The following is a 26177-nucleotide window of genomic DNA, read 5'->3' as shown; positions in this document are numbered from 1 at the left end:
TGCACCTAAAACAGAACCTCCCCTGTTCAGAGGCACAGGGACAGAGGAAGTTGCCTTACACAGAGTCCGACCCTTAGGTCCCTCAAGCTCAGTGTTGTCCACATAGACTGGATGCAGATCTCCAGACTGGAGCACCTCTCAGCCCTACCTGGAGACACCAGGGAAGAAGAAGAAGAAGACTGTGGATTTGATAACCTGCTTTATCACTCCCCTTCAGGAGTCTCAAAGCGGTTAACATTCTCCTTTCCCTTCCTCCCCCACAACAAACACTCTGTGAGGTGAGTGAGGCTGAGAGACTTTAGGGAAGTGTGACTGGCCCAAGGTCACCCAGCAGCTGCATGTGGAGGAGCGGAGACGCGAACCCGGTTCACCAGATTACGAGACTACCGCTCTTAACCACTACACCACACTGAGCTATGGCAGTATACCTCTCAGTACTGTAAGCTGTGGGGAGGTTTGTTGCCTTCCTGCCCAGTCTGCAGATGTCCCAAAGGCACATAGCTGCCATTGCTGGAAACAGGACGGAGCCTTGGTGACAGAGCAAGGTGGTTGCTGTTATGGACCGGCTGGTTGCAGAGGATTGGTGGCAGGCAGCAGCTGGGGAATCCCCAAGGAAACCCCCAGGGGAAGAAGGCTCAGAGCCAGGGGACTGGTGGTGGGACGACGATGAGTGGTCAGAAGGAGAAGATGGGGAAACGGAGGTGTTGGAAGTGGAAGATGCAGTAATGGTTTAGTGAGCAGGAAGAGGCTGGGACAGAGAGCAGTCCAGAATCAGAGGAAGGAGTGGAAGGAGACCAAGAGACAGAGATGGGGCGGGCTGCCGAAGAAGCCAAGGGAGCCTGCCCCTTTTGCTGTGACTTGCTTCTCTCATATGTGGACCAGTCTTACTTGTGATCTACTAGAATTTTCACTTGCTGACACATCATCCCTACGTGCTGGAATAGCAGTCGCTTACTCCACCAATGGGGATGCAGGTGGCACTGTGGGTTAAACCACAGAGCCTAGGACTTGCCGATCAGAAGGTTGGCGGTTCGAATCCCCACAATGGGGTGAGTTCCCGTTGCTCAGTCCCTGCTCCTGCCAACCTAGCAGTTTGAAAGCACGTCAAAGTGCAAGTAGATAAATAGGTCCCGCTTTGGCGGGAAGGTAAACGGCGTTTCCGTGTGCAGCTCTGGTTCTCCAGAAGCGGCTTAGTCATGCTGGCCACATGACCTGGAAGCTGTATGCCGGCTCCCTCGGCCAATAAAGCGAGATGAGCTCCACAACCCCAGAGTTATCATGACTGGACCTAATGGTCAGGGGTCCCTTTACCTTACTCCACCAATAATTTAACACTAAACAACCACAGTTTTGTATTGTCTGCACTGACGACTCTGTTTATTCCCTATTGAGTTGGCAACGTGGACAGCTCAGCAGTAGAGTCCTTTAGTGGTGAAGCTATTGCTGGAGTGAACGGATGTTTTCTGAGAGTACAGATGTGCGCACATCCCCTCTCTGATGCTAAGAGCGTAGTCTTATGATGGGCAAGGAGCAAGTTTTTGAGTATAACCTTTTGGTCCAGCAATGAAATGTGCGTGACTATGTATGCAGATCAATTCACAATAATACTTGTTATTGGCCAGTTGTCTGATAATGGTGAGTCTCAAATAAGTGAAGCCTTTGGGTGATTCACCTGACCGTGTGGCCTCCTGTTTCAAGGGGGCTAGCACACAGCAGCAAGGGATTACGTCCATCTGGCTTGCCTGACAACAGAAATTCCCTAAACCTGCTTGTGCGAAATCTGCCCCAACTTGCTCGTAGCCTTTCCGTAGCCTCTCTCGTCTCGGCAAGCTGGGATTCCCCTTTGCTGGCATCACTCATCATTTGAATCCCGCCTCACTGTTTTTTTGGCTACACAAGAGATCGTGTTCCCCCAGTATGCTGAATTAACCGGCTCTACCCTGACACTAATTTGACAAGGATCACTTTTAATTTATCACCACCTTGCTGGTTCATGTGTAAAATTAGTCTTTCACCTCCAGTGATATTTTTCTTTCCTCCCCCATTTATACACTGTGTGTATATTTGCTTTTCTGGTTGTCTCTCTCGAATACCTGAGAGCTGACTAATAAATTTTTTCCTTATCCAACTCTCCATCAAGGCAATAGCAAAGGAGAATCGTTTTTGTTTTTGTTTTGTAAAAAACAACAACAACAACAACTCACAAATGTCAACAGTATTATCACATTTGCTGCTGTGACTCAGCCCATTTCAGAGCTACACACCAGCCTTTCCAAACCAGGGAACAAGTTTGCCTTAGTTCTGCTCCTGGGAGCTGCAGCGCCATGAGGTGCCATTCCGGGTACCACTCAAGATCAAGTCGATAGCAATCCCAGAGACCGGCAGGGAATAATCAACTGCTGCTGTTTCGTGTTTGCCTCAGCGTATTTCTCATGATTCAGTAGTAGAGCATATGCCTTGATCTCAGATTCAATCCCCAGTTAAAGGAGCTTGCAAAGCAGGGCTGCAAAAGATCATTGAATCGTACAGTTGGAAGGGACCCAAAGGTTCATCTAGTGCAGGCATAGGCAAACTCGGCCCTCAAGATGTTTTGGGACTACAATTCCCATCATCCCTGACCACTGGTCCTGTTAGCTAGGGATCATGGGAGTTGTAGTCCCAAAACACCTGGTCCGAGTTTGCCCGTACCTGATCTAGTGCAACCCCCTGCAATGCAAGAATCTCAACAAAAGCATTCATGACAGGTGGCCTCTGCTTTAAAACCTCCGAGGAAGGAGAGTCTGAGGGAGACTAAGACACTGTCAAACAGCTCTTATGCCTTTAATTGGTAGCCATTAAATAAACACACAAGACGTAACCGGCTGTACATTTGAAAAAATAATATATACTATTCATTGTATTGAATTGTAGATTTAGATAAGGTCCATATATGTGAAAATGTCTATTCCACCTGTCTGTTCATAGAATCCAACAATCCACACGAAAGGTTGTTGCAGTTCCACAAAATCCTTTCACAGAGTCTAAGATCTGTTAGATTTTCCAATGAATTAGCCAGCTTTAAGAAAAAGAAGTTGAGCAGAGATCACAATGATTATTCTACAGGCAAAGTTTATTTATGGCTGAATTCCTCAGGACTAGTTCACAGGCAGTCTAACAGATCCCGATGTATCTCCACGTTCGACCACTCCTACTGATTATGAGCACATCTTAGGCTCTGTGAAAGTGGACACTTATTCATAAACTGGTTAGAGAGTGAACTGATCCACTGGGTCTTCTACTTTTTTCGTTGAACTTTATGAGTTACTTCTGTTGAAATCTACAATTCTATACAATGAATAGTATATATTATTTTTTTCAAATGTACAGCCAGTTACGTCTTGTGTGTTTATTGAACATGTTTCATGTAACCAGAGGTTTGTTAAATTGGTAGCCAGCATAGTTGGTGCTGGCACCCGTCTGTCTCAAGAAACCACGGGGTGTGCCTCTGGGGATTATCAGCACTGATAACTCTTGCGTTATCAGCACCGAAGTGACCTCTTCAGGGCGCAAGCCTGGGCAGGGTGTCTGGAGGTCCTGGGCTGCCCAGACAACCAGACCTCCCTCTCAGCCTCACTGATGTGGTCCAAAGGAAATAGAGCAATACGCTTGGCACCAGCTTTGATGCAGGAGTTGCTGGAAGGAGGCGTACAAGATGCTAGGCTCTACTATGGATTTGTGTAGGGTTTACTCCTGAGCCTTGTCTTCTCCCAAAGTTGTCCTGCAAGGCAGTAGAGGTTTAGGATCAGAGTTGTCCTCCTCTTAGATGAGCTACATTCTCAGCTGGATGAGCCTCATCTTCCCCAGGTAGCTTGTATAGTTCTGCAAACACTGTCAAGATTTGATATGGGCACCAGTTACCAACTCAGCTATGGGACGCAGGTGGCGCTGTGGGTTAAAGCCTCAGCGCCTAGGACTTGCCGATCGAAAGGTCGGCGGTTCGAATCCCTGCGGCGGGGTGCGCTCCCGCTGCTCGGTCCCAGCGCCTGCCAACCTAGCAGTTCGAAAGCACCTCCGGGTGCAAGTAGATAAATAGGGACCGCTTACCAGCGGGAAGGTAAACGGCGTTTCCGTGTGCGGCTCTGGCTCGCCAGAGCAGCGATGTCACACTGGCCACGTGACCCGGAAGTGTCTCCGGACAGCGCTGGCCCCTGGCCTCTTAAGTGAGATGGGCGCACAACCCCAGAGTCTGTCAAGACTGGCCCGTACGGGCAGGGGTACCTTTACCTTTACCAACTCAGCTGCTGTATTTTCTGTCAATCACCCTTTTCAAACGGTCTTCCTCAGCGGCCCCTTGTAGAATGTGTCATTTTCTACGACCTTGGCTGGGGAGGGCGGGGTATAAATAAAAATAATTATTATTATTATTATTATTATTATTATTATTATTATTATTATTAATTTTCTTTTGGTTACCTCCAACCAGGAAAGAACCTTTGTTTTGACTTCATGACGAGCTACCCCCTTTTTTCTTTCTTTCCAGGCTGCAAGCACGTCAAAGGCATCCTGTTGTTTGGTCCCCCTGGCTGTGGCAAGACCCTTATGGCCCGGCAGATTGGCAAGATGCTGAATGCCAGAGAGCCCAAAATAGTGAACGGGCCGGAAATCCTCAACAAATACGTCGGGGAGTCGGAGGCCAACATTCGCAAGCTCTTCGCAGATGCAGAAGAAGAACAGAAGAGGGTAAGTTGCCTCTTTTTTTTTTTTAAAAAAAGGAAGAATAAGATGCAGGTGGATGAAGATTCTATCTCAGGGGCCTCATTAGGAGGCAGAGGTGGTCCAGCGTATGGTCTGACGGCATCTGAGGTCACCTTCTAGTTGAAGGCAAGCAGGTCTTGATCTGGTCAGTGCTTGGCTGGGTGATGGAAGAGGAGAGGAGGAGGAGGGGTTTGGATTTAATATCCCGCTTTATCACTACCCGAAGGAGTCTCAAAGCAGTTAACATTCTCCTTTCCCTTCCTCCCCCACAACAAACACTCTGTGAGGTGAGTGGGGCTGAGAGACTTCAGGGAAGTGTGACTGGCCCAAGGTCACCCAGCAGCTGCATGCGGAGGAGCGGAGACGCGAACCTGGTTCACCAGATTACGAGTCCACCACTCTTAACCACTACACCACACTGGCTCCTTGGAACACACCTGGGAATCAGAAACACATACCCCGTTTGGGTTTGATGACCGAAGAAAGGCAGGGTATAAATGTCAGGCTTCAAGGAATTCAATCCCTTCCCTGGTGGCAGCCAAAAAGCAGATAAAGAAGAAGAGTTCTTATCATGTAATTTATTCTGTATTCACAGATAGAGAAGAAGGAATGCAGTCTCTATTAAATAATGGCGTTCCTCCGAGTAAAGTCCCTCCCCCACCCCCAGTCTCTCCTATTCTACGTCATCCATGCACCGGCGGATCTGAGCTTTCTGCCTCTGAGTTTTCTGTTCTACTACTCTTAATGCCTGCCTAGTCATGGGAGAGGGGGGCTGAGGAATGCTTTCCAAAGACACTGTCAACTGTCTTTCCCCCAGTGCTTCTTCCTTTCGCTGTTCCTCTCCCAATATTTCTCAGCTTCTCCTCTCTGCAGCCTCTGAACTGCGTCCTTCTGCAAACCACTGTTCTAAATCTATACTGTCCTGTTCTTAGAAAGGTTCAGGCGAAGGGGGAGTGGCCACCATTTCTCCTCAGTGCAGCCCCTGACAAAATGTAAAAGTAAATAAACTTTATAATGCTGTGGTGTCCAGTATGTGTTGTGCTTAGCTTGCACAAGCTCTTGCATTCCTGGATATGGGCCTATTGCGTAGCAGTTAGTTCCCCCCAGCCCCAAAGCTCATCCCGTAAAGGGGGGAGGTTCAAAAAGTATCTACATGGTGCTTAGAGAATAACTTGCACCTAAATATAGTAAGACAAAGGAGATAGTGTTGGACTTCCGGAGGAAGAGAGGGGAACCTGCCCTGTTGTATATCGGTGGGGGGGGGGGCTGTGTGGAGAGAGTCTCCTCCTTTAAATTCCTGGGAGTTTACCTTAGTGACGACCTCACTTGGAAAATCAACACAACTCAGGTGGTCAGAAAGGCCCAACAGAGACTCTGTTTCCTCAAGGTCTTGCGAAAGAATAATGTTAAACAACAACTGATGAACTCCTTCTACCAGTCCACAATAGAAAGTATCCTTTCATATTGTATCACAGTGTGGTATGCTGGCCTGACAGCCATAGACAGAAAGTCTCTACAGAGGGTGGTGAATACAGCACATAATATCATGGGTTCCCTTGGGTTCGCTAGATGATATTGCAAGGGATCGTTGCCTTTGGAGAACGAGAAAAATTCTCAGGGATGACTCACACCCCGGCCATCACCTTTTTAATCTTCTACCCTCAAAGTATAATCAGCCGTACCAACAGGCTAAAAAATAGCTTCTATCCGTGGGCTGTTAGGCCGTTGAACGAAAAATAACATAGCAAAATTTACTTGCGAGGTGGTGTGCTATTTGATAAGAGACTGAATGTTTTGGGGGGGGGGAGGCTCATTTAATTTCATTGTACAATGACAATAAAGGTACAGTGGTACCTCGGATTAAGTACTTAATTTGTTCCAGAGGTCCGTTCTTAACCTGAAACTGTTCTTAACCTGAAGACCACTTTAGCTAACGGGGCCTCCTGCTGCTGTTGTACCACCGGAGCACGATTTCTGTTCGTTCTTAACCCGAGGTACTATTTCTGGGTTAGTGGAGTCTGTAAACTGAAGCGTATGTAACCTGAAGCGTATGTAACCTGAGGTACCACTGTATTATTAGATAGGAAAAAGGAGGAGCAGCCCTTTGGGGGTCCATGATCTCTGGCATGTTTCTGTTTTTCTTCCTCACTAGCTTGGTGCAAACAGCGGCGTCCACATCATCATCTTCGATGAAATCGATGCCATATGCAAGCAACGCGGGAGCATGGCGGGCAGCACCGGCGTCCACGACACGGTTGTGAACCAGCTGCTGTCAAAAATCGATGGGGTTGAGCAGCTAAACAACATCTTGGTCATTGGTATGAGAGCTATTTGTTCTGTTTTGGGGTGGTGGACTCTGCTGTAGTTTCATGTCGGGCGTAGACTCTGCAGGGTTTGTGTTGGGCGCCATTTGTTGTTCGAATGTCTTAATCTTCAGATTTTAGGATATCTGAAATACACAAGAAGGTGGCCTCGGGCAAGCAGTTAAATTGGATTTTAGCCAAGCTTTGCTTTGGGTGGGTAGAGATTGGCTGATATTTACATTCAGTTTTAAGAATGATTTCATTCCTAAATGGATTATTCCATTCCCTAGGTTTTACAGTTCTTGCGGTAGCTGAGGAAAATGCTGGCCAGTTTTTTAAAACTTTTGAATTATATAAATAACAGAAAAATCGATGTAAAGCCATATATGGTTTTATTGTACATTGTAATCGTGAATGTTTTAATTTTCTGGTGCAGTTGGTTTGCTGTGTGTTTTAATTATGGATGGATTTGATAGTTGTAAAGTGCTTAGAAGCCATTAAAAGTGATAAAACTGGTCCAAAAGACACAGTGAGATTAAAACAGCTTTCGGCTAAAACCTTGATCTACCTTCTGTAATAAATGTTTTCGGGAGCCATCAAAAAAACATCAAGAGGTTTCCTGGTGGCTTCTCTGGAAGGGGAGATCCACAAAACAGGATGCTGTCTCTGAAAAGGCCTGCTCTTTTCAAAACACAGTCATACTTTGGTCCGCGAACGCCTTGCGAGTCAAACGTTTTGGCTCCCGAATGCCACAAATCCCGGAAGTGAGTGTTCCGGTTTGCAAATGTTCTTTGGAACACAAACATCCGTTGTGGGTTCCGATTGGCTGCAGGAGCTTCCTACAACCAATCGGACACCGCGCCTTGGTTTCCAAACGTTTTGGAAGTTGAACGGACTTCTGGAATGGATTCCGTTCGACTTCTGAGGTAAACTGTTCAGTATCGAAACGTGCTGCGTTTAAATGCCCGAGTTGTGGTTTTTTTCACCTTTCTGATTATTGGGATTTTTCATATATATATATATATATATATATATATATATATATATATATATATATATATGCAGGTTTTGGTGTCCTCGGGTGTCTTCCCGTGTAAAAGTTGGGGTGTCTAGGCGACGTTTCGACGAGGTCTCACTCGTCATCTTCAGGCTGGTGCTTTCGGCTTCTTGTTACTGGAACAGAGCAGGATCTCAGTGTTTGAGTTCCTATAAATACTGTTGAGGGGGTGTGGTGTATAGCCTCCAATGTTCTGGGCAGAGAGGAAGTTCACACCACACCCCCTCAACAGTATTTATAGGAACTCAAACACTGAGATCCTGCTCTGTTCCAGTAACAAGAAGCCGAAAGCACCAGCCTGAAGATGACGAGTGAGACCTCGTCGAAACGTCGCCTAGACACCCCAACTTTTACACGGGAAGACACCCGAGGACACCAAAACCTGCATTCCTGTACCCGTGAAAATCTACGAAAGCATATATATATATATATATATATATATATATATATATATATATATGCAGGTTTTGGTGTCCTCGGGTGTCTTCCCGTGTAAAAGTTGGGGTGTCTAGGCGACGTTTCGACGAGGTCTCACTCGTCATCTTGAAGATGACGAGTGAGACCTCGTCGAAACGTCGCCTAGACACCCCAACTTTTACACGGGAAGACACCCGAGGACACCAAAACCTGCATTCCTGTACCCGTGAAAATCTACGAAAGCATATATATATATATATATATATATATATATATATATATATATATATATATATATAATTTTTATTCATTTTCCAAACATTTTTATACAATCAGCTCATATTTAATCACACATTCATCAATTTTTGACTTCCCTCAATTTTTCTGCCAATCTTTCGTTAAAATTTCTATTGTTAACGCATTTCTGAAGATTATTGGGATTTTTCAGTGGCAGAACTATTACTGAAACATGAGCCCACCCCCATCCAAAAAATGTTCCGGATAACAATGTACTCTGTACCTGAAACTAAGCTCATGGTATTGAACAAGGTAGCTGCAACCCCAGAGCTCATAATTTTCGAGTTCCTCAATGCTGAATATCTTGCCCATTCCTGGCTCGTGTTTGCTCTTGAAAGCGTCTCTTCGCATAATATTCTCATAACTTTCCTGCATTTCTGCTCTGCCTTGCCCCTTTGCTGAACTGTGGGGAAGGATTTGTACAAATACTAGATGGTTCAGTTTGAAGATTGCTTGATTAACGCCTGTTTTGCGAGAAAAGAATGCTTATTCTTATTTCTATAGCACCAATTTCACATTATTGTAACGTTAGTATTTATTACTATTATTATCTTTATAGCACCATAATTGTACCTGGCACCTTGGTTTGTATTTCTGTTTTATGAGGCGCCTCGTAAAATAAAATCTCTTGGCATAGGATAAAAATTAAAACGCTGAAATAAAAACCCTTTTGCAAGAAACAGAAGAGCAACATAAACAAGACAGGGCTGTGCTCTGATTGTAAATTCAGCAGAGCAGGAAGCAAACCAAGTAGAGGGTGGGGAAGAGGGAAGGATAAATTTGAATACTACCTAAACTTCCCAGTAAGATGGTGTTTGACGCATCATTATTGCTTAATATTTATACCTTGTTCTTTCCTGTGGGCTAAAAATAGGTTGCAGCAGTATTTCCAAACACACAAGGACCTCACTGTCTAATAGCAAGGGAAGCAGAAGAGCTTAGAAATAAATGAATAAAATACAGACAGGCTTGCCCCTGAGACTGCGTTTAACAAAGGGATGTAGCTGCTGAGTCTACCTGTTTATTGCATATTTCTCAAATGCATATCTGTCCTGCTCACAATTTACATTTTTAAGTGTATACAGCCCACGGGCACTTTTTCCAAGGTACTTTCTCGCAATTTTTTCGAGGCCACAGCAGCAAATAATTCATCTTGACAAAATATACAGTCTTACTCGTCTAAAAGTGCCTATGCCTACAACTCCCATGATCCCTAGCTAGCAGGACCAGTGGTCAGGGATGATGGGAATTGTAGTCTAAAAACATCTGGAGGGCCAAGTTTAAGGAAGCCTGATGTATATAATGCATTGATCTCCGCATGCATTGAGACACATGGTGGGAAAGACACTTTGCTCTAAGTGAGTCATAGAATGGACAAAACGATAAATAATGGGCTAAGTCTTAGATGCACTAAAAATGTAAGGGGTGAAACAGCTAGTTTCCCTCGCCTTGTCTGTTCAAAGAAGTAAAGGAAAGCCTTTACTTCTTAACCCTAAAAGGCTACCCAAGGAGTGATCTGCATGTTACTGTGTGCAGCTTATGTGTGTGGTTATTTGTGCCATCAGCTGGCAGCTGGCAGTGCTTAAACATCTCCAGAGCATCTTTTGGAATCTTAGGTACAGTCAAACCTCAGTTTTTGGACATCTCAGCTGCTGAATGTTTCGGAAACCCGAAGTGAATGCTTCCGTTTTCGAACGTGCCTCGGAAGTCAAACGGGCTTCTGAGGCACGTTTCTCAATTTCCCCCATTGAACTTGCTGACGTCCCTTTGATCCTTGGTTTTCGAATGTTTCGGAATTCAGACGGACTTCCGGAACGGATTACGTTAGAAAACCGAGGTTCCACTGTACAGTCGTACCTTGGAAGACGAACAGAATCTGTCCCGGACGTCCGTTTGAATTCCAAAAATGTTCGAAAACCAAAGCACGGCTTCTGATTGGTTGCAGGAAGCTCCTGCAGCCAATCGGAAGTCACTGAAGCCCTGTTGGACGTTCGGCTTCCAAAAGAACGTTTGTAAACTGGATGTTGGATATGAAAATAATTTGGCATTAGTGATACAGTTTAAAAAGGTATGCAAAAAGGTAACAGAAAAGGGTGAAAGACTAAAGTTATATTATGTCGAAAGTAAATAATAGTTTAAAGGAGTTTAAGTATAAGGAGGAAAGATTGGAGACATAATAGAATGAATCTAACAATTAGAAATGAGCTCTGAAAGAGGGCAAGGATTTGCTGTATCTGATTGGGCAAAGAGGAACACAAAAAAGGGAGGTGCGAGGAAGTCAAGAAAGAAAGTTAATTAAGTATGATTTTAAAAGCTGGAATTTTTATTTTTCAATTTGTTGGGTGGAATCTTATTTTTCTGTATTTTGTTGTTCTGACTTGTTTTATATTTTTGAGTATGTTTTGTTTCTTTTTTGTCTTCACTTCTGTGGCTGTTATGTGTTTTTCCTTTTGCAAAAACCTAATAAATATAATTTTTTTAAAAAACAAAAGAACGTTTGTAAACTGGAACACTCACTTCTGGAGGAGCCGGAACATTTGACTCCCAAGGTATTTGGGAGCTGAGGTATGACTGTATTGCTGAATGCACTGCAATTTAGCCCTGTGAGCTTGTTGGCTCACAGACATTCTGATCAATAGATAGACACTCCCCTACACACACACAATGTGTGAGCAAAGGGACCTCAGCTGTAATGTTTGAAATGGCTCTTCTGTCTGATACATAGGAATGACCAACAGGCCGGACCTGATAGATGAGGCTCTCCTGCGACCTGGGCGACTGGAGGTGAAAATGGAGATTGGTAAGTAAGTCGAGGGAATGCTCATGGCCACAGGCTGACGGTGTGAACCAGAAAAAGAACCGAAAGCTTATTCGATTTGAGCAGACTTGCAAATGAGTACATCGGAGTTATCATTGTCGCCATGTTCTTGTTGCCCTTCCCCTCTGCTTTCTGCATCCCAGAGGAGGAGGCTGTAAGCTTCTGTGATTTTAAATCCTGGCTTGTTCTTGTTAACCATAGTTTAAACAAGCCACAGTTTCTCTAAGTCTGGGTGTCACGGATTTAACTGGGGTTAGTTCATTTATTTATGTCGACTCTATAATGCCTGATGTTCAGTGGGAGGTTTACAATATTAAAAATGCATAATATAAAACGAACGTCTAGAACAGAGTTAAACATCACAAAATAAAATGACAGAGGAAACAGCAGTGCAAAAGATATTAAAAAACTAAACAACAACAACACATTTCCACCCCAAATGGAGAATAAAAATACCTTCATTTGATGCTGAAAAGCAAAGGTCCCACCACTGAAAAAGCCCTCTCTTTAGTAGCTGTCTTCCTTAATTCATTTATTGGGTCACCTACAGAAGGGCCTCAGAAGGTGACCTTACAGTTTAGGTAGTGAAAAATTAGTGGTTCACAAAATACAAGGAGCATGAGCTTGAGAATTGCCAAGGCTCACACGCACATGTCTGAAATCCACCAATCTGACGTCTCACCAGTGCCCTCTGAATGGCCCTTTTCATTCTAGATGAAGCTAGAGTGCCATGTGGCTTCCTTTCTTCTCTCCCAAGAAGCCTGTCAGAGCCCTGGGTTTTGGAGAAGGATGGCTTATTGCGTTGCAGCACCTAGTATTGCGGCCGTGGAACAGAGCGTTGTTTTCCAATGCAAATAATTCACAGTGTTGATGATTTTGTTTAGGTTTGCCGGATGAAAAGGGCCGGATGCAGATTCTTAACATCCACACCTCAAGGATGCGGACCCACCAGCTGTTGGCCCCAGATGTTGACATTTCGGAGCTGGCTGTGGAAACCAAGAACTTCAGTGGTGCTGAGCTTGAGGGTCTGGTCCGTGCAGCGCAGTCCACTGCTATGAACAGACACATTAAGGTTTGCTTCTTCACTTCAGATGGCATTGGCTATAAATCCAAGATGGATCTTCTGTTGCCTCCCTCCTCCTCCTCCTCCTCCTTCTTCTCCTCCTCCATTCAATAATGCTTCTGAACATCTCCCCTGCCTTGGTTAAAGAAAGAGGTGGACCTTCTCAGATCTCAACCCAGAGCTTCCCTTTCTACTCCCAGCCTCCCACCCTGGGAGATCTTCCCTTCCCAGCCTCTCACACAGGGTCCTTCACCAGCCAGCCATTACCTTCAACTGTGCACAGTCTGTTCATTAACCCAGAGTAGGGGACAACAAGTAGGGACGCAGGTGGCACTGTGGTCTAAACCACTGAGCCTTTTGGGCTTGCCGATCAGAAGGTCGGCGGTTCGAATCCCCGCGACGGGGTGAGCTCCCGTTGCTCAGTCCCAGCTCCTGCCAACCTAGCAGTTCAAAAGCACGCCCAAAAGTGCAAGTAGATAAATAGGTACCGCTCCGGCGGGAAGGTAAACGACTCTGGTTTCGGTGTTCCGTTGTGCCACAAGCGGCTTAGTCATATGACCCGGAAAAACTGTCTGCAGACAAACACCGGCTCCCTTGGCCTGTAAAGCAAGATGAGCGCTGCAACCCCAGAGTCGTCTGCAACTGGACTTAACTGTCCAGGGTCCTTTACCTTTTACCTTTTTAGGGGACAACAAAAGCAAAACAAAGCAAGAGCAAAGCAAAAAAAGGGAAAGTAACAGATTAAAGTAAAAAAGAATGAGAAAGTAATAAAGGGGAAGGATTCAGAGGTGGGGAGTTGGTTTGCACCTCTCCAGTCACTGAATACAGTCATACCTTGGTTGACGAACGGCTTAGTTGCCAAACGTTTCGGTTTTCAAACGATTTTTGGAAGCTGAATGTCGGGTGTGCCTTGGTTTTCGAACGGTTCCAGAGAGTCGAACGGACTCCCAGAACGCATTCTGCTCATCAACCAAAGTATGTCTGTACTGGGAACCCTTCCCCATCCCACTGTTGGTGTCTGAACTTTCAAAGGACATTGCCACACACATTTTTTCTGCAGCTCTAAGGAGGAACTAAGATTACGTGAGACACAACTTAAGCTTTCAACTGAAGACTCTTTGCTTCTTGCATGTACTGAACCTATAGATCTGCACAGAGGCCTCTTTCTGCGCACAGTTGTGCAGAAAAGTTAAGCATATGTGCCGTGTGCCTGTGTTGCTGTTCAGCTCCCGGAGCTGAGATTTCAAGATGGGATGTAGCTGGTGTTTGTCTCTTTCCCCTGTCCCTTTTTTTAAAAAGTTGTAAAGGTCACTGTGCCTTTAATAGGAAATGAGTGATGCAGCCTGCGAAATGTCAGAGTGAGAAGGTTAGAGATTAGCTGGAACATGCAAAATAAGGGTTTGCTATTGAAGAGTGTTGAAATGCTTATATTATTTTTTTTGTTAGCTTGCCACAGGTGTAGGGCCAGGAATGCACCTTGGAACAGGCAGGCGTTGGTGTAAAAGTTTTAATGTTGTGCAGTGATTCCAGGAGGGGGAAGAGTGCTGTGGCTTGAAAAGGCACCCTAAAGTTTTGGTGGCGATGGGGTCCAGACCCTTGGCTCCACTAACATCTCAAAACCGTCCCCCCCAAAAAAGCCCTTCGAATTTGCATTACCAAGCTACCATATTTTTTGCTCTATAAGACTCACTTTTTCCCTCCTAAAAAGTAAGGGGAAATGTGTGTGCGTCTTATGGAGCAAATGCAGGCTGCGCAGCTATCCCAGAAGCCAGAACAGCAAAAAGGATCGCTGCTTTCGTTGTGCAGCGATCCCTCTTGCTGTTCTGGCTTCTGGGATTCAGAATATTTTTTTCCTTGTTTTCCTCCTCCAAAAACTAGGTGCGTCTTACGGCCTGGTGCGCCTTATAGAGCGAAAAATACGGTAGTTACCCTCTGCAGGTTTGCCGACCTGCTCACATCCTCGACAGGAACCACGTGAAGACTGTACACCAGCGGTTCTCAACCTGTGGGTCCCCAGATGTTGTTGGACTACAACTCCCATCATCCCTGAGCTCTGGCCTTGCTAGCTAGGGGTGATGGGAGTTGTAGTTTAACAACATCTGGGGACCCAATGTTTGAGAAAGGCTGCTGTATCCATCCGAGTTATCCATAGACTTTGTTACCTTACCAGTGAGTTTAAAATCCTGCTAACGTTTCCATCTGCTTACAATGATCTCCTAAGTAAATTATAAATTTTTCCCATTCTTTTTTGAAGTTCTTGTCCTCTTGGGTCCTGAGCTTTCCAGTTAATTTTGCCATTTCAGCATAGTCCATCAACTTGGTTTGCCATTCTTACCTGGTCGGGATTGTGTCTTCTTTCCATTTCTGGGCTAGTAACATCCGTGCGGCTGTTGTCGCATACATCAATAGTCTCTGATTCCTAAGCTTTTTCAATATGCAGTAACAGCGGCAAGAATATTAATGGCCCAAAAATGGAAACAAGAGGAACTACCGACTCTTGAAGAGTGGAGAATGAAACTTATGGATTACGCAGAATTGGACAAAATGACTGGGAAAATTAGATACCAAAGAGATCACAAGTTCATTGAGGACTGGGGAAAGTTTACGGATTATCTGAAAAACATATGTGATCAACAGACAACGCTAGTGGGTTTTAAAGAGGTTTTGTGAAAGTTAAAGGTATATTGTAAAAAAGAATTAGAGATGAAAGGATAATATCAATCGGCAACATTCTATATAGAAAACGCGTAAAAATAGAAAATATGGATGATTGGTGGAGGAACTGGTGGAAGTACAAAAACTGGAAATTTGAGAACATGGTTGTGTTGATCAATTTGTAAAGGAAAAATTTAATAAAAACTTATTTAAAAAAAATAGTCTCTGATTCCTGCTGGCTGTCTCACTAACATGCCATCTCCTCTTGCGATCAGGCCACCACCAAAGTGGAAGTCGACATGGAGAAGGCAGAGAGCCTGCAGGTGACAAGGGTAGACTTCTTAACTTCTCTGGAGAATGACATCAAGCCGGTGAGTGAACCCCTTTTAATCCCGCAGACTTTCGTGTTGCTCCTCTCTGTGGAAGACCAGAGGCAGGCTGGAATGAACCGACAATAACGCCCTGATTTTGCATCATCTCCTTTTCTTCAACCTGCAGGCATTTGGGACCAATCAGGAGGATTATGCAAGCTACATCATGAATGGGATCATGAAATGGGGTGACCCTGTCACTCGGGTGCTGGATGACGGAGAGCTTCTTGTTCAGCAGGCCAAAAACAGTGACCGTACCCCGTTGGTCAGCGTCCTTTTGGAAGGTAGGTTTCCCTCTCCACATTGTCTTCTCAGCCAGATTAGGACTGGAGAAACTGATGTCATATGATGTCAGGTAATTGAACATTCAATGTAAATTGAATATTCAGCCACTTATTATGGAGGGGAAGTGCACGGATCAGGTCTTGGTGTTTCAATTTCTGGGAATGGAGTTGAGAGATGGAGTTGAGGTATGTGCCCTTTTATTTAAAATGCATCTCTGGGTTATTTGTGAGGCATAGGAATTCATTGACCCCCCCCCAATATATATATATATAGTCCGGCGCCCCACAAGGTCTGAGGGATAGTAGACGGGACCCCTTCTGAAAATGTTTGCTGACCCCTGTTCTAGATTCATGACAAAACAGTAAAAAACAAACAAACCATGGAAACGAATGGGCATCTTTTCATTTGGACATCCAACTTTTATTTTTCCTTGAGCCTTTCTGAATTTGCTGTTACCTCGTACTCAGTTCTGTCTGTCCTGTGATCCTTACAGGTCCCCCACACAGCGGAAAGACGGCCTTGGCTGCAAAGATTGCAGAAGAATCTAACTTCCCATTTATCAAGATCTGCTCTCCCGATAAGATGATCGGCTTTTCAGAAACTGCCAAATGCCAGGCAATGAAGAAGGTATATTTTGCGAATCCTTTCCACGCCACATTTTTTGTTTGTTAGATGTCACGGGCATTGTGTCTGTTTCCCTACTACTTCGTCTATGTCCTGTGCTACTTTCAAATTTATAAAATGATGCCGCAAACTATAGAAAGTTGCGTGGCAAGGTCCCGCCCCCGCCCCCCATGAGGTTGAATAAAGACACTTGACTACCAGTATTTTAGGTTAATGGGCTAAAAAAGGCCACAACTTTATTGGTTACAGATCGTGAGCGGTATTGGCTTAGGCATTGGACCTAACCGACTATATCTGACTCTTGCCTGTCTGCGCGGAGTCCGTGAAGGGTTAACCACCGGTAGGGGGAGTCCTGCTGATGCACATTAACTAGGAGCTCCCCCAGGGTCACCAATAGGGGTCGTGCCTTAGGCCTGAGCCTCCCCAGGCGTCGGACAGGGCCACACCCCCAGAATCCTTTAACACAGCGGTTCTCAACCTGTGGGTCCCCAGATGTTGTTGGACTACAACTCCCATCATCCCTGACCACTGGTCATGCTGGCTAGGAATGATGGGAGTTGTAGTCCAACAACATCTGGGGACCCACGGGTTGAGAAACACTGCTTTAACGGAATACCCTTCAATGTGTGGAGGAGGTGATAGCGCTACCTCCCTATCTCTCTTCTCCAGCAATATTCCAATGCCTAACCGCCAAACTTTACAAAGTTGTGACAATTTGCTACGTGGGTGGCGCTGTGGGTTAAACCACAGAGCCTAGGACTTACCGATCAGAGGGTCGGCAGTTCGAATCCCTGCGACGGGGTGAGCTCCCGTTGCTCAGTCCCTGCTCCTGCCAACCTAGCAGTTCGAAAGCACGTCAAAGTACAAGTAGATAAATAGGTACCTTCCGGTGGGAAGGTAAACGGCGTTTCTGTGCGCTGCTCTGGTTCGCCAGAAGCAGCTTAGTCATGCTAGCCACATGACCTGGAAACTGTACGCCGGCTCCCTCGGCCAATAAAGTGAGATGAGTGCCGCAACCCCAGAGTCAGCCACGACTGGACCTAATGGTCAGGGGTCCCTTTACCTTTAGCTTTTAAGGCAAAAACCAAGTGGCGGAGCCAATTTGCCAAGTGGAAAAAGTCCTACCAGGCCCCTCAATTGCGACCAACCGGATTCCATAGCACGGTCAAGGGATGAAATAAGCTAAAGGACGGGAGGGTGGGAAAACCAGAGCAGCTGGAAGTGCGGAAAGGTGTGAGATTCCCGCTGCGTCCTGCTTAAATCAAGCAGGCCACACCCCCAGAGCAATTGGCTTGGTTGCCTGGGCAGTGGCGCAGGCGGGAAACCCCCCAATCGTGCAGGGCTGACCACACCTTCCTAAGGCGGAAGTGGCTTTGTCAAGATAGATATTGAGCAAGATCATCTGAACCGATTGCTCGGTTGAATGGAAGGCAGAAAGAATTAAAGAATGCAGTAAATCAAAAGGAAGATACCTTCCATTTCCCTGGCTTAAGAAGGGAAAAAAATGCAGTCTGTCTGCATCTATGTAGAACCTTCACAGAAAAAAGAGTAAAACATCCCCTAATGGGATGAATACACAGGGCAAAGAAAAGATTGACTTTAGAATCCTAAATATTATTCCCTCTCTAGAAAGCGCATATTCCCCAGAGACATCTGAGCCACAGTTAATTATACGGCCTTCCAAATGTGGCGGAATTGTTGCTTTTTAATTGCTTTTCACCAGGATCTGCATGGGGGGGGGGGGGAAGGTAGTTTGAAAGAACTGAATACGGACAAGCAGAGAGGCGGCTTGGTTTTTCCGAAAAATGGGGGCATTTCCTTTCAAGAATTCCAAACATCTAACAACCTCTCCAGAGGAGGGGAGCAAAATTGCTGGCAATATATAATGTGCATGATATTTCTTCATTAATCTCCGTGTTTTTAGAAAAAGACTTCAAAACACCTGTTCTTCAGGCTTGACTGTGCCTGTTCAGGGACAGCAACCATTGCCAAGTTGTTGCTCCTGGAATTTGTCTCGCATTCTAAGAATTTTTTTTTCCACAGCCTTAGAATACGCTGCGTTTTGTGCGGACGCCAACTGTGCATTTGGCTTTTGTCTGCTCCTTCAAAGCAAATAAATAAATCAAATCATGTGTTCGCAACTAAGGATTTAATTTCTACCCTTCATGGGTCCCTCCCCCCCACTTTAAAGTACAGTCATTGTAGCTAAGAGGTAAAAAAATTTAACTTTTCGCTTTCCGAAAAACAGATCTTTGACGATGCTTACAAGTCTCAGCTCAGCTGCGTTGTGGTGGACGACATTGAAAGACTCCTAGGTGAGAGAAGTGGAAGACTGTGAGGGGTCTTGCATGAGGCATTTTTTGAGGCAAGATCTTCCTTTCTGTAGCCTTTTCCCCACTCCTAGGGCTCTTGTTACTGGAGCACCTGAACCTGACTCAAGAGGTGGTTGCTGAGGGGAGGCTGAAGCAAAGACCAGCGAAGAATGTTGAAGGCCCTCTGTGCATAGACAAGAGCCAGTCTCTTATTTCCTTGGGCAAATAATAAGAATAATTTTTTATTTATACCCCGCCCTCCCTAGCCAAGACTGGGCTCAGGGTGGCTAACAACCAATAATAAAAACAAGTTGATTAAAATACAATTTAAAAAGATTAAAACACAACATTAAGACATTAGGATGCAGCCTCTTCACAGGAGGAGAAAGGAAAAAGAAAGAGGGGGAGGGAATCAAACTGATTCTAAGCCAAAGGCCAGGTGGAACAACTCTGTCTTACAGGCCCTGTGGAAAGAAATCAGATCCTGCAAGGCCCTGGTCTCATGAGACAGAGCATTCCACCAGGTCGGAGCTAGTGTTGAGAAGGCCCTGGCTCTGGTTGAGGCTAATCTAACTTCCTTAGGGCCCGGGAACATTAGGGTATTGCTATATATGGACCTTAAGGTCCTCTGTGGGGCATACCAGGAGAGGCGGTCCCGTAGGTACGAGGGTCCTAGGCTGTGAAGGGCTTTAAAGGTCAAAAGCAGCACCTTAAATCTGACCCTGTACTCCACCGGGAGCCAGTGCAGCTGGAAAAGCACTGGGTGAATATGCTCCCATGGCAGAGACCCTGTGAGGAGCCTCGCTGCTGCATTCTGCACCCGCTGGAGTTTCTGGGACAGCTTCAAGGGCAGCCCCACGTAGAGCGAATTACAGTAGTCAAGCCTGGAATTACAGTAGTCAAATCTGACATGAAATCCTTTATAGCAGGGCTAGAGAAACAGTAGCCCTCCATAGAGTTTTGCACTCCCATCCTCTGTGACCGGCAGCTATGCTGGTCGGCACTAATGGAGAGTGTTGTCGTTGGCATCCGTCCGTCTCGAGAAACGATGGAGTGCACCTCCAGGGGCAAAGTCAAACTGCTGTCTTAACAGCACCCATGTGACCTCCCCAGGGCGCAAGCCTGGGCAGTTTGTATGGAGATCCCGGGCTGCCCAGATGCCTCGCCAATGTGGTCCAAAGGAAAGCAGGGCAATACGTTTGGCACCAGCTTGGTTGCAGGAGATTCCGGAAGGCACCATCCAACCATCTTAAGGACCCCACTCTGGATTTGTGTAGGGTTTACTCCAGTGTTTCCCAAACATGGCTCTCCAGCTGCTTTTTTTTTTTTTTTGGACTACAACTCCCATCATCCCTAGCTAGCAGGACCAGCGGTCAGGGATGATGGGAATTGTAGTCCGAAAAAAGAGCTGCAGACCCAAGTTTGGGAAGTGCTGGTTTATTCCTTAGCCGTTTCTTAGCCCAACCAAAGGCAGCAGAGGTTTAGGATCAGAGTTCTCTACCTAATTGTGAAGATAACATAGAATGAAAGGGTTTAAGGTCAGTGAGAAAGAGGAGGATTGGTTTGAGAAGATATTGGATTATCTGAGTAGGTTTGAACAATTGGGGTCAATTAAAATGTTAAAAGTTAAATAAACCTTGTGGAAGGAGGAGTGTTAAGGTATATAGAAGTGTACGTATGGTTAATTTGAATATGTTATTATTGAATATTATTGAATATGTATATTATTGAATATTGTATACCCAATGTATCAGCTGCCTGCGGGGTTTCACTGTGTTTGGGTGGCGGGTGGCGCTGTGGGTTAAACCACAGAGCCTAGGACTTGCTGATCAGAAGGTTGGCGGTTCGAATCCCCATGACAGGGTGAGCTCCCATTGCTTGGTCCCTGCTCTTTCAGTTCGAAAGCACGTCAAAGTACAAGTAGATAAATAGGTACCGCTCCAGCGGGAAGGTAAACAGCGTTTCCGTGTGCTGCTCTGGTTCGCCAGAAGCGTCTTAGTCATGCTGGCCACATGACCCGGAAGCTATACTCCGGCTCCCTCGGCCAATAAAGCGAGATGAGCGCCGCAACCCCAGAGTCGGTCATGACTGGACCTAATGGTCAGGGGTCCCTTTACCTTTAAAAATAATATATTTATATTAAAAAAGGATGAGAGTTCTCCTTCTCCGCGATGGGCTGCCTTCCCAGGTTGATGAGCCCCATCTGCCCCTTTCTTCCCTCTACAGCCCATGCAGAAAGAAACCTGTGGCCCTCCTTATGTCCAACAACATCAGGAGGACTGCGAGTTTTTCCAGCTCTGCTTCTGTCTCCACAGCCCCTTCCCTTTGGACTATCCAGAGCTGGAGGACAGCATACAAGCCAAATGCTTGCCTTACGTCCCACCCAGACCTGAAAAGAGTGTATGGCGCTTAGCAGCACCGACCCAGACACCAACATTTGAAATAGAGCCACAGCTGAACTTGGTTGGAGCTCAGCGAGTCACCTTGTCCCCTTTCCTCTTTCAGATTACGTTCCGATTGGGCCCCGGTTCTCCAACCTGGTGTTACAGGCTCTTCTGGTGTTGCTGAAGAAAGCGCCCCCTCAAGTAAGTCTCCCTTTCTCGCAGCAAAGCGGAATGTTTGCAAACTGTGTTGGGCACTCATTCAAGGCCAATGGGCCTTTCACAAATGCCTATTGGTTTTGATACGTTCTGTTGTGGTGGTGGCCCGTGGGTTTCTCTCCTTGAGCATAGGAGCTGTCCCTGTCCATGGAGGCACAGGTCAAATCTGTGTCCAGGGCATTGTTTACCAGCTCCATCTGGTACGTAGGCTGAGACCCTATCTGCCCGCGCACAGTCTCGCCAGAGTGGTGCATGCTCTGGTTATCTCCCGCTTGGACTACTGCAATGCACTCTACGTAGGGCTACCTTTGAAGGTGACTCGGAAACTACAACTAATCCAGAATGCGGCAGCTAGACTGGTGACTGGGAGCAGCCGCCGAGACCATATAACACCGGTCTTGAAAGACCTACATTGGCTCCCAGTATGTTTCCGAGCACAATTCAAAGTGTTGGTGCTGACCTTTAAAGCCCTCGGCCTCGGTCCAGTATACCTGAAGGAGCGTCTCCACCCCCATCATTCTTCCCGGACGCTGAGGTCCAGCGCCAAGGGCCTTCTGGCGGTTCCCTCATTGTGAGAAGCAGAGCTACAGGGAACCAGGCAGAGGGCCTTCTCGGTAGTGGCGCCCGCCCTGTGGAATGCCCTTCCAGCAGATGTCAAAGCGATAAACAACTACCTGACATTCAGAAGACATGTTAAGGCAGCCCTGTTCAGGGAAGTTTTTAACATGTGATATTTTACTGTATTTTTGGTTTTTATGGAAGCCGCCCAGAGTGGCTGGGGAGGCCCAGCCAGATGGGCGGGGTATAAATAATAAATTATTATTATTATTATTAGGAGGGCCATGCAGTATGAGGGAAACCTTGCCGGGCTGGGAGGGCAGGTCTTTCTGACTTTAAAGCCTTAAACGGCCTCGGTCCAGTATACCTGAAAGAGCGTCTCCACCCCCATTGCTCAGCCCGGACACTGAGGTCCAGCTCCGAGGGCCTTCTGGCTGTGAGGTTACAGAGAACCAGGCAGAGGGCCTTCTCAGTAGTAGCACCCGCCCTGTGGAATGCCTTCCCACCAGATGTCAAGGCAATAAGCAACTATCTTAGTCCTACTCTCCTTTTCCTGCGTTGGCTTGAGGAAGCTTTTGAGATCACTTGCTGATCATTGTCAAGTGGAACAACTATCAATAAATTACAGCAAATCAAAAATTATGGTGTTTTCAAAAAAAAGAAGGAAACACAAATGGAGAATTAATGGTCAACCTATTGACCAGGTGGCAACTTTCAAATACCTGGGAATAACTTTTCAGGAAAGGGTCTCGTGGCACCAACAGATGAAAAACGCCATTGCCAACGCAGGAAGGGCCAACAAAGCCCTTACAAGATTCTTTCACGGGAAAGGGGGAAAATACGTTCCGGCAGCCTCCCAGGTTTTTGCTGCAAAATACTCCCACAACTCACTTATGGATCCCAGGTTTGCAGTTTTAAAAATGTTGCGCCTATGGAGGCATTTCAAGCAAAATTCTACCGATGTTTATTGGGGATCCCTCCCTGTGTATCTAATATAGCTGTCCGCTTAGAAGTTGGACAACTACCTGTTAACGCGCGTTTGTGGATTCTAAAGATACACTACTGGTTAAAACTTATTTTTTTCCCGGCCGGTTTGGCTCCCTTAACACTCTTAGACACCTTTCATTCTACCTGGAAAGCTTCCCTGTTTGAAAAGATAAGAAGCTTGGGATTCTCCCCGCAGATCTTGATAGCGGCAGGATATGAGAGAGCCAGAAGTCAAGTGCTCCAGCGCATCAGGGACATAGAGCTGCAATGTCATATGGGCAAAATGGATAAACACGCCACAATTAGAGACTTTGGGAGAGGGTTCTCACCTGCAAACTATCTGGCTGATTTACAAATACCTAAGTACAGACATTCCTTTACCCTGGCCAGATTCAACGTTCTGCCCTCTGCCCTGCTGCTAGGCAGATATGAGGGCAAACCATATGAGTCACGTGTTTGCCCATGTGACTCATCGGAAGTGGAAACAAGTTTGCATGTATTGCTGCACTGTAGTTATTACGAGGATCTACGCCTGACCTTTATTGCCCCAGTTCTACGAAAGCTTAAAAATGAATCAGAACTTCAATGTATGAGAGCCTTGGTAGAAGATAAGGTTCCTGTAATCACGATCAATGTTGCTAAATTCTGTGCAGCCGCTATCAGGCGCAGAAAACAAGAGCTCTCCAATGTCAACATGCCGGCGAAGGCAAATACTTAATTTTATTCATGTTGTCCAATTTTAAATTGTTGTTATGGCCTAATTTGTATTGAAATTGTCCTTTGTTTTTTCCGGTGTTATGTTTCGCTGACTAGCTGTACGAGTCAATCTGGTCTGTGACCGTTTAATAAAATTTGATTTGATTTGATTTGATTTGATTTGAAGCAACTATCTTACTTATAAAAGACATTTGAAGGCAGCCCCGTTTAGGGAAGTTTTTAATGTTTGATGTTTTATTGTGCTTTTAATATTCTGTTCTGAGCCACCCAGAGTGGCTGGAGAACCCCAGCCAGATGATGGGAGGAGTATAAATAAATTATTATTATTATTGTTATTATTGTTATTATTGTTATTATTGTTATTATTGTTATTATTATTATTATTATTATTATTAAGTCTTCTGCAGGAAGTGGGACTTCCCTCATGGATCTCAGTCGATCCCTTTACCTTTACTACCACAAAGCTGCCAAATTGCAGTGAATACAGCCCTTCTTCGTGGATTGTAAGCTACTCAAAGTTTCTAGGGCAAAGTCTGAATTGCTTATTACAGTGGACACTCGGGTTGCAAACATGATCCGTGCGGGATGCACGTTTTCAACCCGCAGCGGCGTGTCTGCACATGCGTGGGTTGCGATTTAGCGCTTCTGCGCATATGTGACCGTCGAAACCCGGAAGTAACCCATTCCAGTACTTCCGGGTTTCGGCGGTCCGTAACCCAAAAAAACGCAACCTGAAGCATCTGTAACCCGAGGTATGACTGTATTATTATTACAGTGGTACCTCGGGTTAAGTACTTAATTCGTTCTGGAGGTCGGTTCTTAACCCGAAACTGTTCTTAACCTGAGGTACCACTTTAGCTAATGGGGCCTCCTGCTGCCACCGTGCTGCCACCGCACGATTTCTGTTCTCATCCTAAAGCAAAGTTCTTAACCCGAGGTACTATTTCTGGGTTAGCGGAATCTGTAACCTGAAGTGTATGTAACCTGAAGCGTCTGTAACCCGAGGTACCACTGTATTATGTTGCCAGCGAACCTACAGAATTTGGATTCCCTAAGGCTGATTCCTGCAGGGTGTTTGTGTGTTTGTGTGTGAACTTACCAAAGACATCAGGCGGCCTCTTCACCTTTGCATCTTTCAGGCAGAAAGGTGTTTGTGCAAGAGGAACCCAATCGGAGCAGGAATGGCCATGTTTGCATTAATTGCTTGACCTTGACCAGGCTATTTCCCATTAAGCTCTGGAGTTACTGCTCTTGAGACCACGGAGATAACCCCACGTAGGCACCTCTGAGCCCCTTGAAGGGAAGGGTTGAGGTAGTGGTGTGACAGATAATTAAGTGTATATTATTCCACACGGTGGCACACTTGTCCAGGCACCTCCCCACACGTCATTGGTGAAGCTCCCGTGTGGAGGTTTCCATGCGGTATTTTTGTTCGTTAAGCAGCTGAAACCAGCTGAATAAAAAAAAGCTTAGTTTGTGGCATGATTGCTTCCATGATCCACGTACAAAGAGATGTGAAACGGTTCTGTATACCGCGGCTGGGTTTTATTATTACACGTTGCTTGCCAGTCATTCAGCCTGTCTGCCTTACAGCTTCCTATAAATACCCACCCACACTCTTCTCTCACAGGGATGAAATCAGATTCTTTTCCTTCCAGAAACCGCTTTTTTGCTCCCACAGAACTCATTAGGAATACAGTGGTACCTCGGGTTACAAACACCTCAGGTTACAAACAGTTCGGGTTACTGACTCCACTAGCCCGGAAGTAGTACCTCGGATTGAGAACTTTACCTCAGGATGAGAACGTAAATTGTGTGAGATTATGTTCAACAACCGAGGTTTGACTGTATGCAATGTTTTTGTAAAGAAAAAAAAGTGAGAGACGTTGTAGTTCATGAAAATCTTTAATAAAAATTATTTTTGAAAAAGAGAGAGAGAGAACGGAAATTGTGCGGTGGCAGCAGCAGGAGGCCCCACTAGCTAAAGTGGTACCTCAGGTTAAGAACAGTTTCTGGTTAATAATGGACCTCTGGAACAAATTCAGTTCGTAACCAGAGGTACCACGGGATTGCCGCTTGCAAAGTACCCAGACTTCCTGGGATTCTTCAGCTTTGCAAACATTCTGTGCAAAGCCATTTTGGGAACCTGACAACCCCATACAGCGGTACCTCGGGTTACATACGCTTCAGGTTACACACTCCGCTAACCCAGAAATAGTGCTTCAGGTTAAGAACTTTGCTTCAGGATAAAAACAGAAATCGGGCTCTGGCGGCGTGGCGGCAGCAGGAGGCCCCATTAGCTAAAATGGTGCTTCCGGTTAAGCACAGTTTCAGGTTAAGAACAGACCTCTGGAACGAATTAAGTACTTAACCTGAGGT

General features: G+C 45.7%; 1 protein-coding gene across 6 annotated transcripts in view; it reads left to right on the top strand.

Moving 5' to 3' along the window:
• Positions 1-26177, top strand: part of NSF (N-ethylmaleimide sensitive factor, vesicle fusing ATPase) — a 99228-nt gene that overhangs the window by 57197 nt on the left and 15854 nt on the right. For all 6 annotated transcript variants that reach the window (XM_081883997.1, XM_081883998.1, XM_081884001.1 and 3 more), the window contains exons 9-17: positions 4520-4719; positions 6887-7052; positions 11534-11608; positions 12511-12698; positions 15620-15715; positions 15843-15999; positions 16494-16627; positions 18873-18939; positions 21442-21521. In XM_081883997.1, the coding sequence (XP_081740123.1) occupies positions 4520-4719; positions 6887-7052; positions 11534-11608; positions 12511-12698; positions 15620-15715; positions 15843-15999; positions 16494-16627; positions 18873-18939; positions 21442-21521 (1163 nt within the window). The remainder of the gene's footprint in view (positions 1-4519; positions 4720-6886; positions 7053-11533; positions 11609-12510; positions 12699-15619; positions 15716-15842; positions 16000-16493; positions 16628-18872; positions 18940-21441; positions 21522-26177) is intronic.

This window comes from Podarcis melisellensis (assembly GCF_964234715.1).
Source record: "Podarcis melisellensis genome assembly, chromosome: 13".
Lineage (NCBI taxonomy): Eukaryota > Metazoa > Chordata > Lepidosauria > Squamata > Lacertidae > Podarcis > Podarcis melisellensis.
This window is presented reverse-complemented; position numbering and strand designations above follow the sequence as displayed.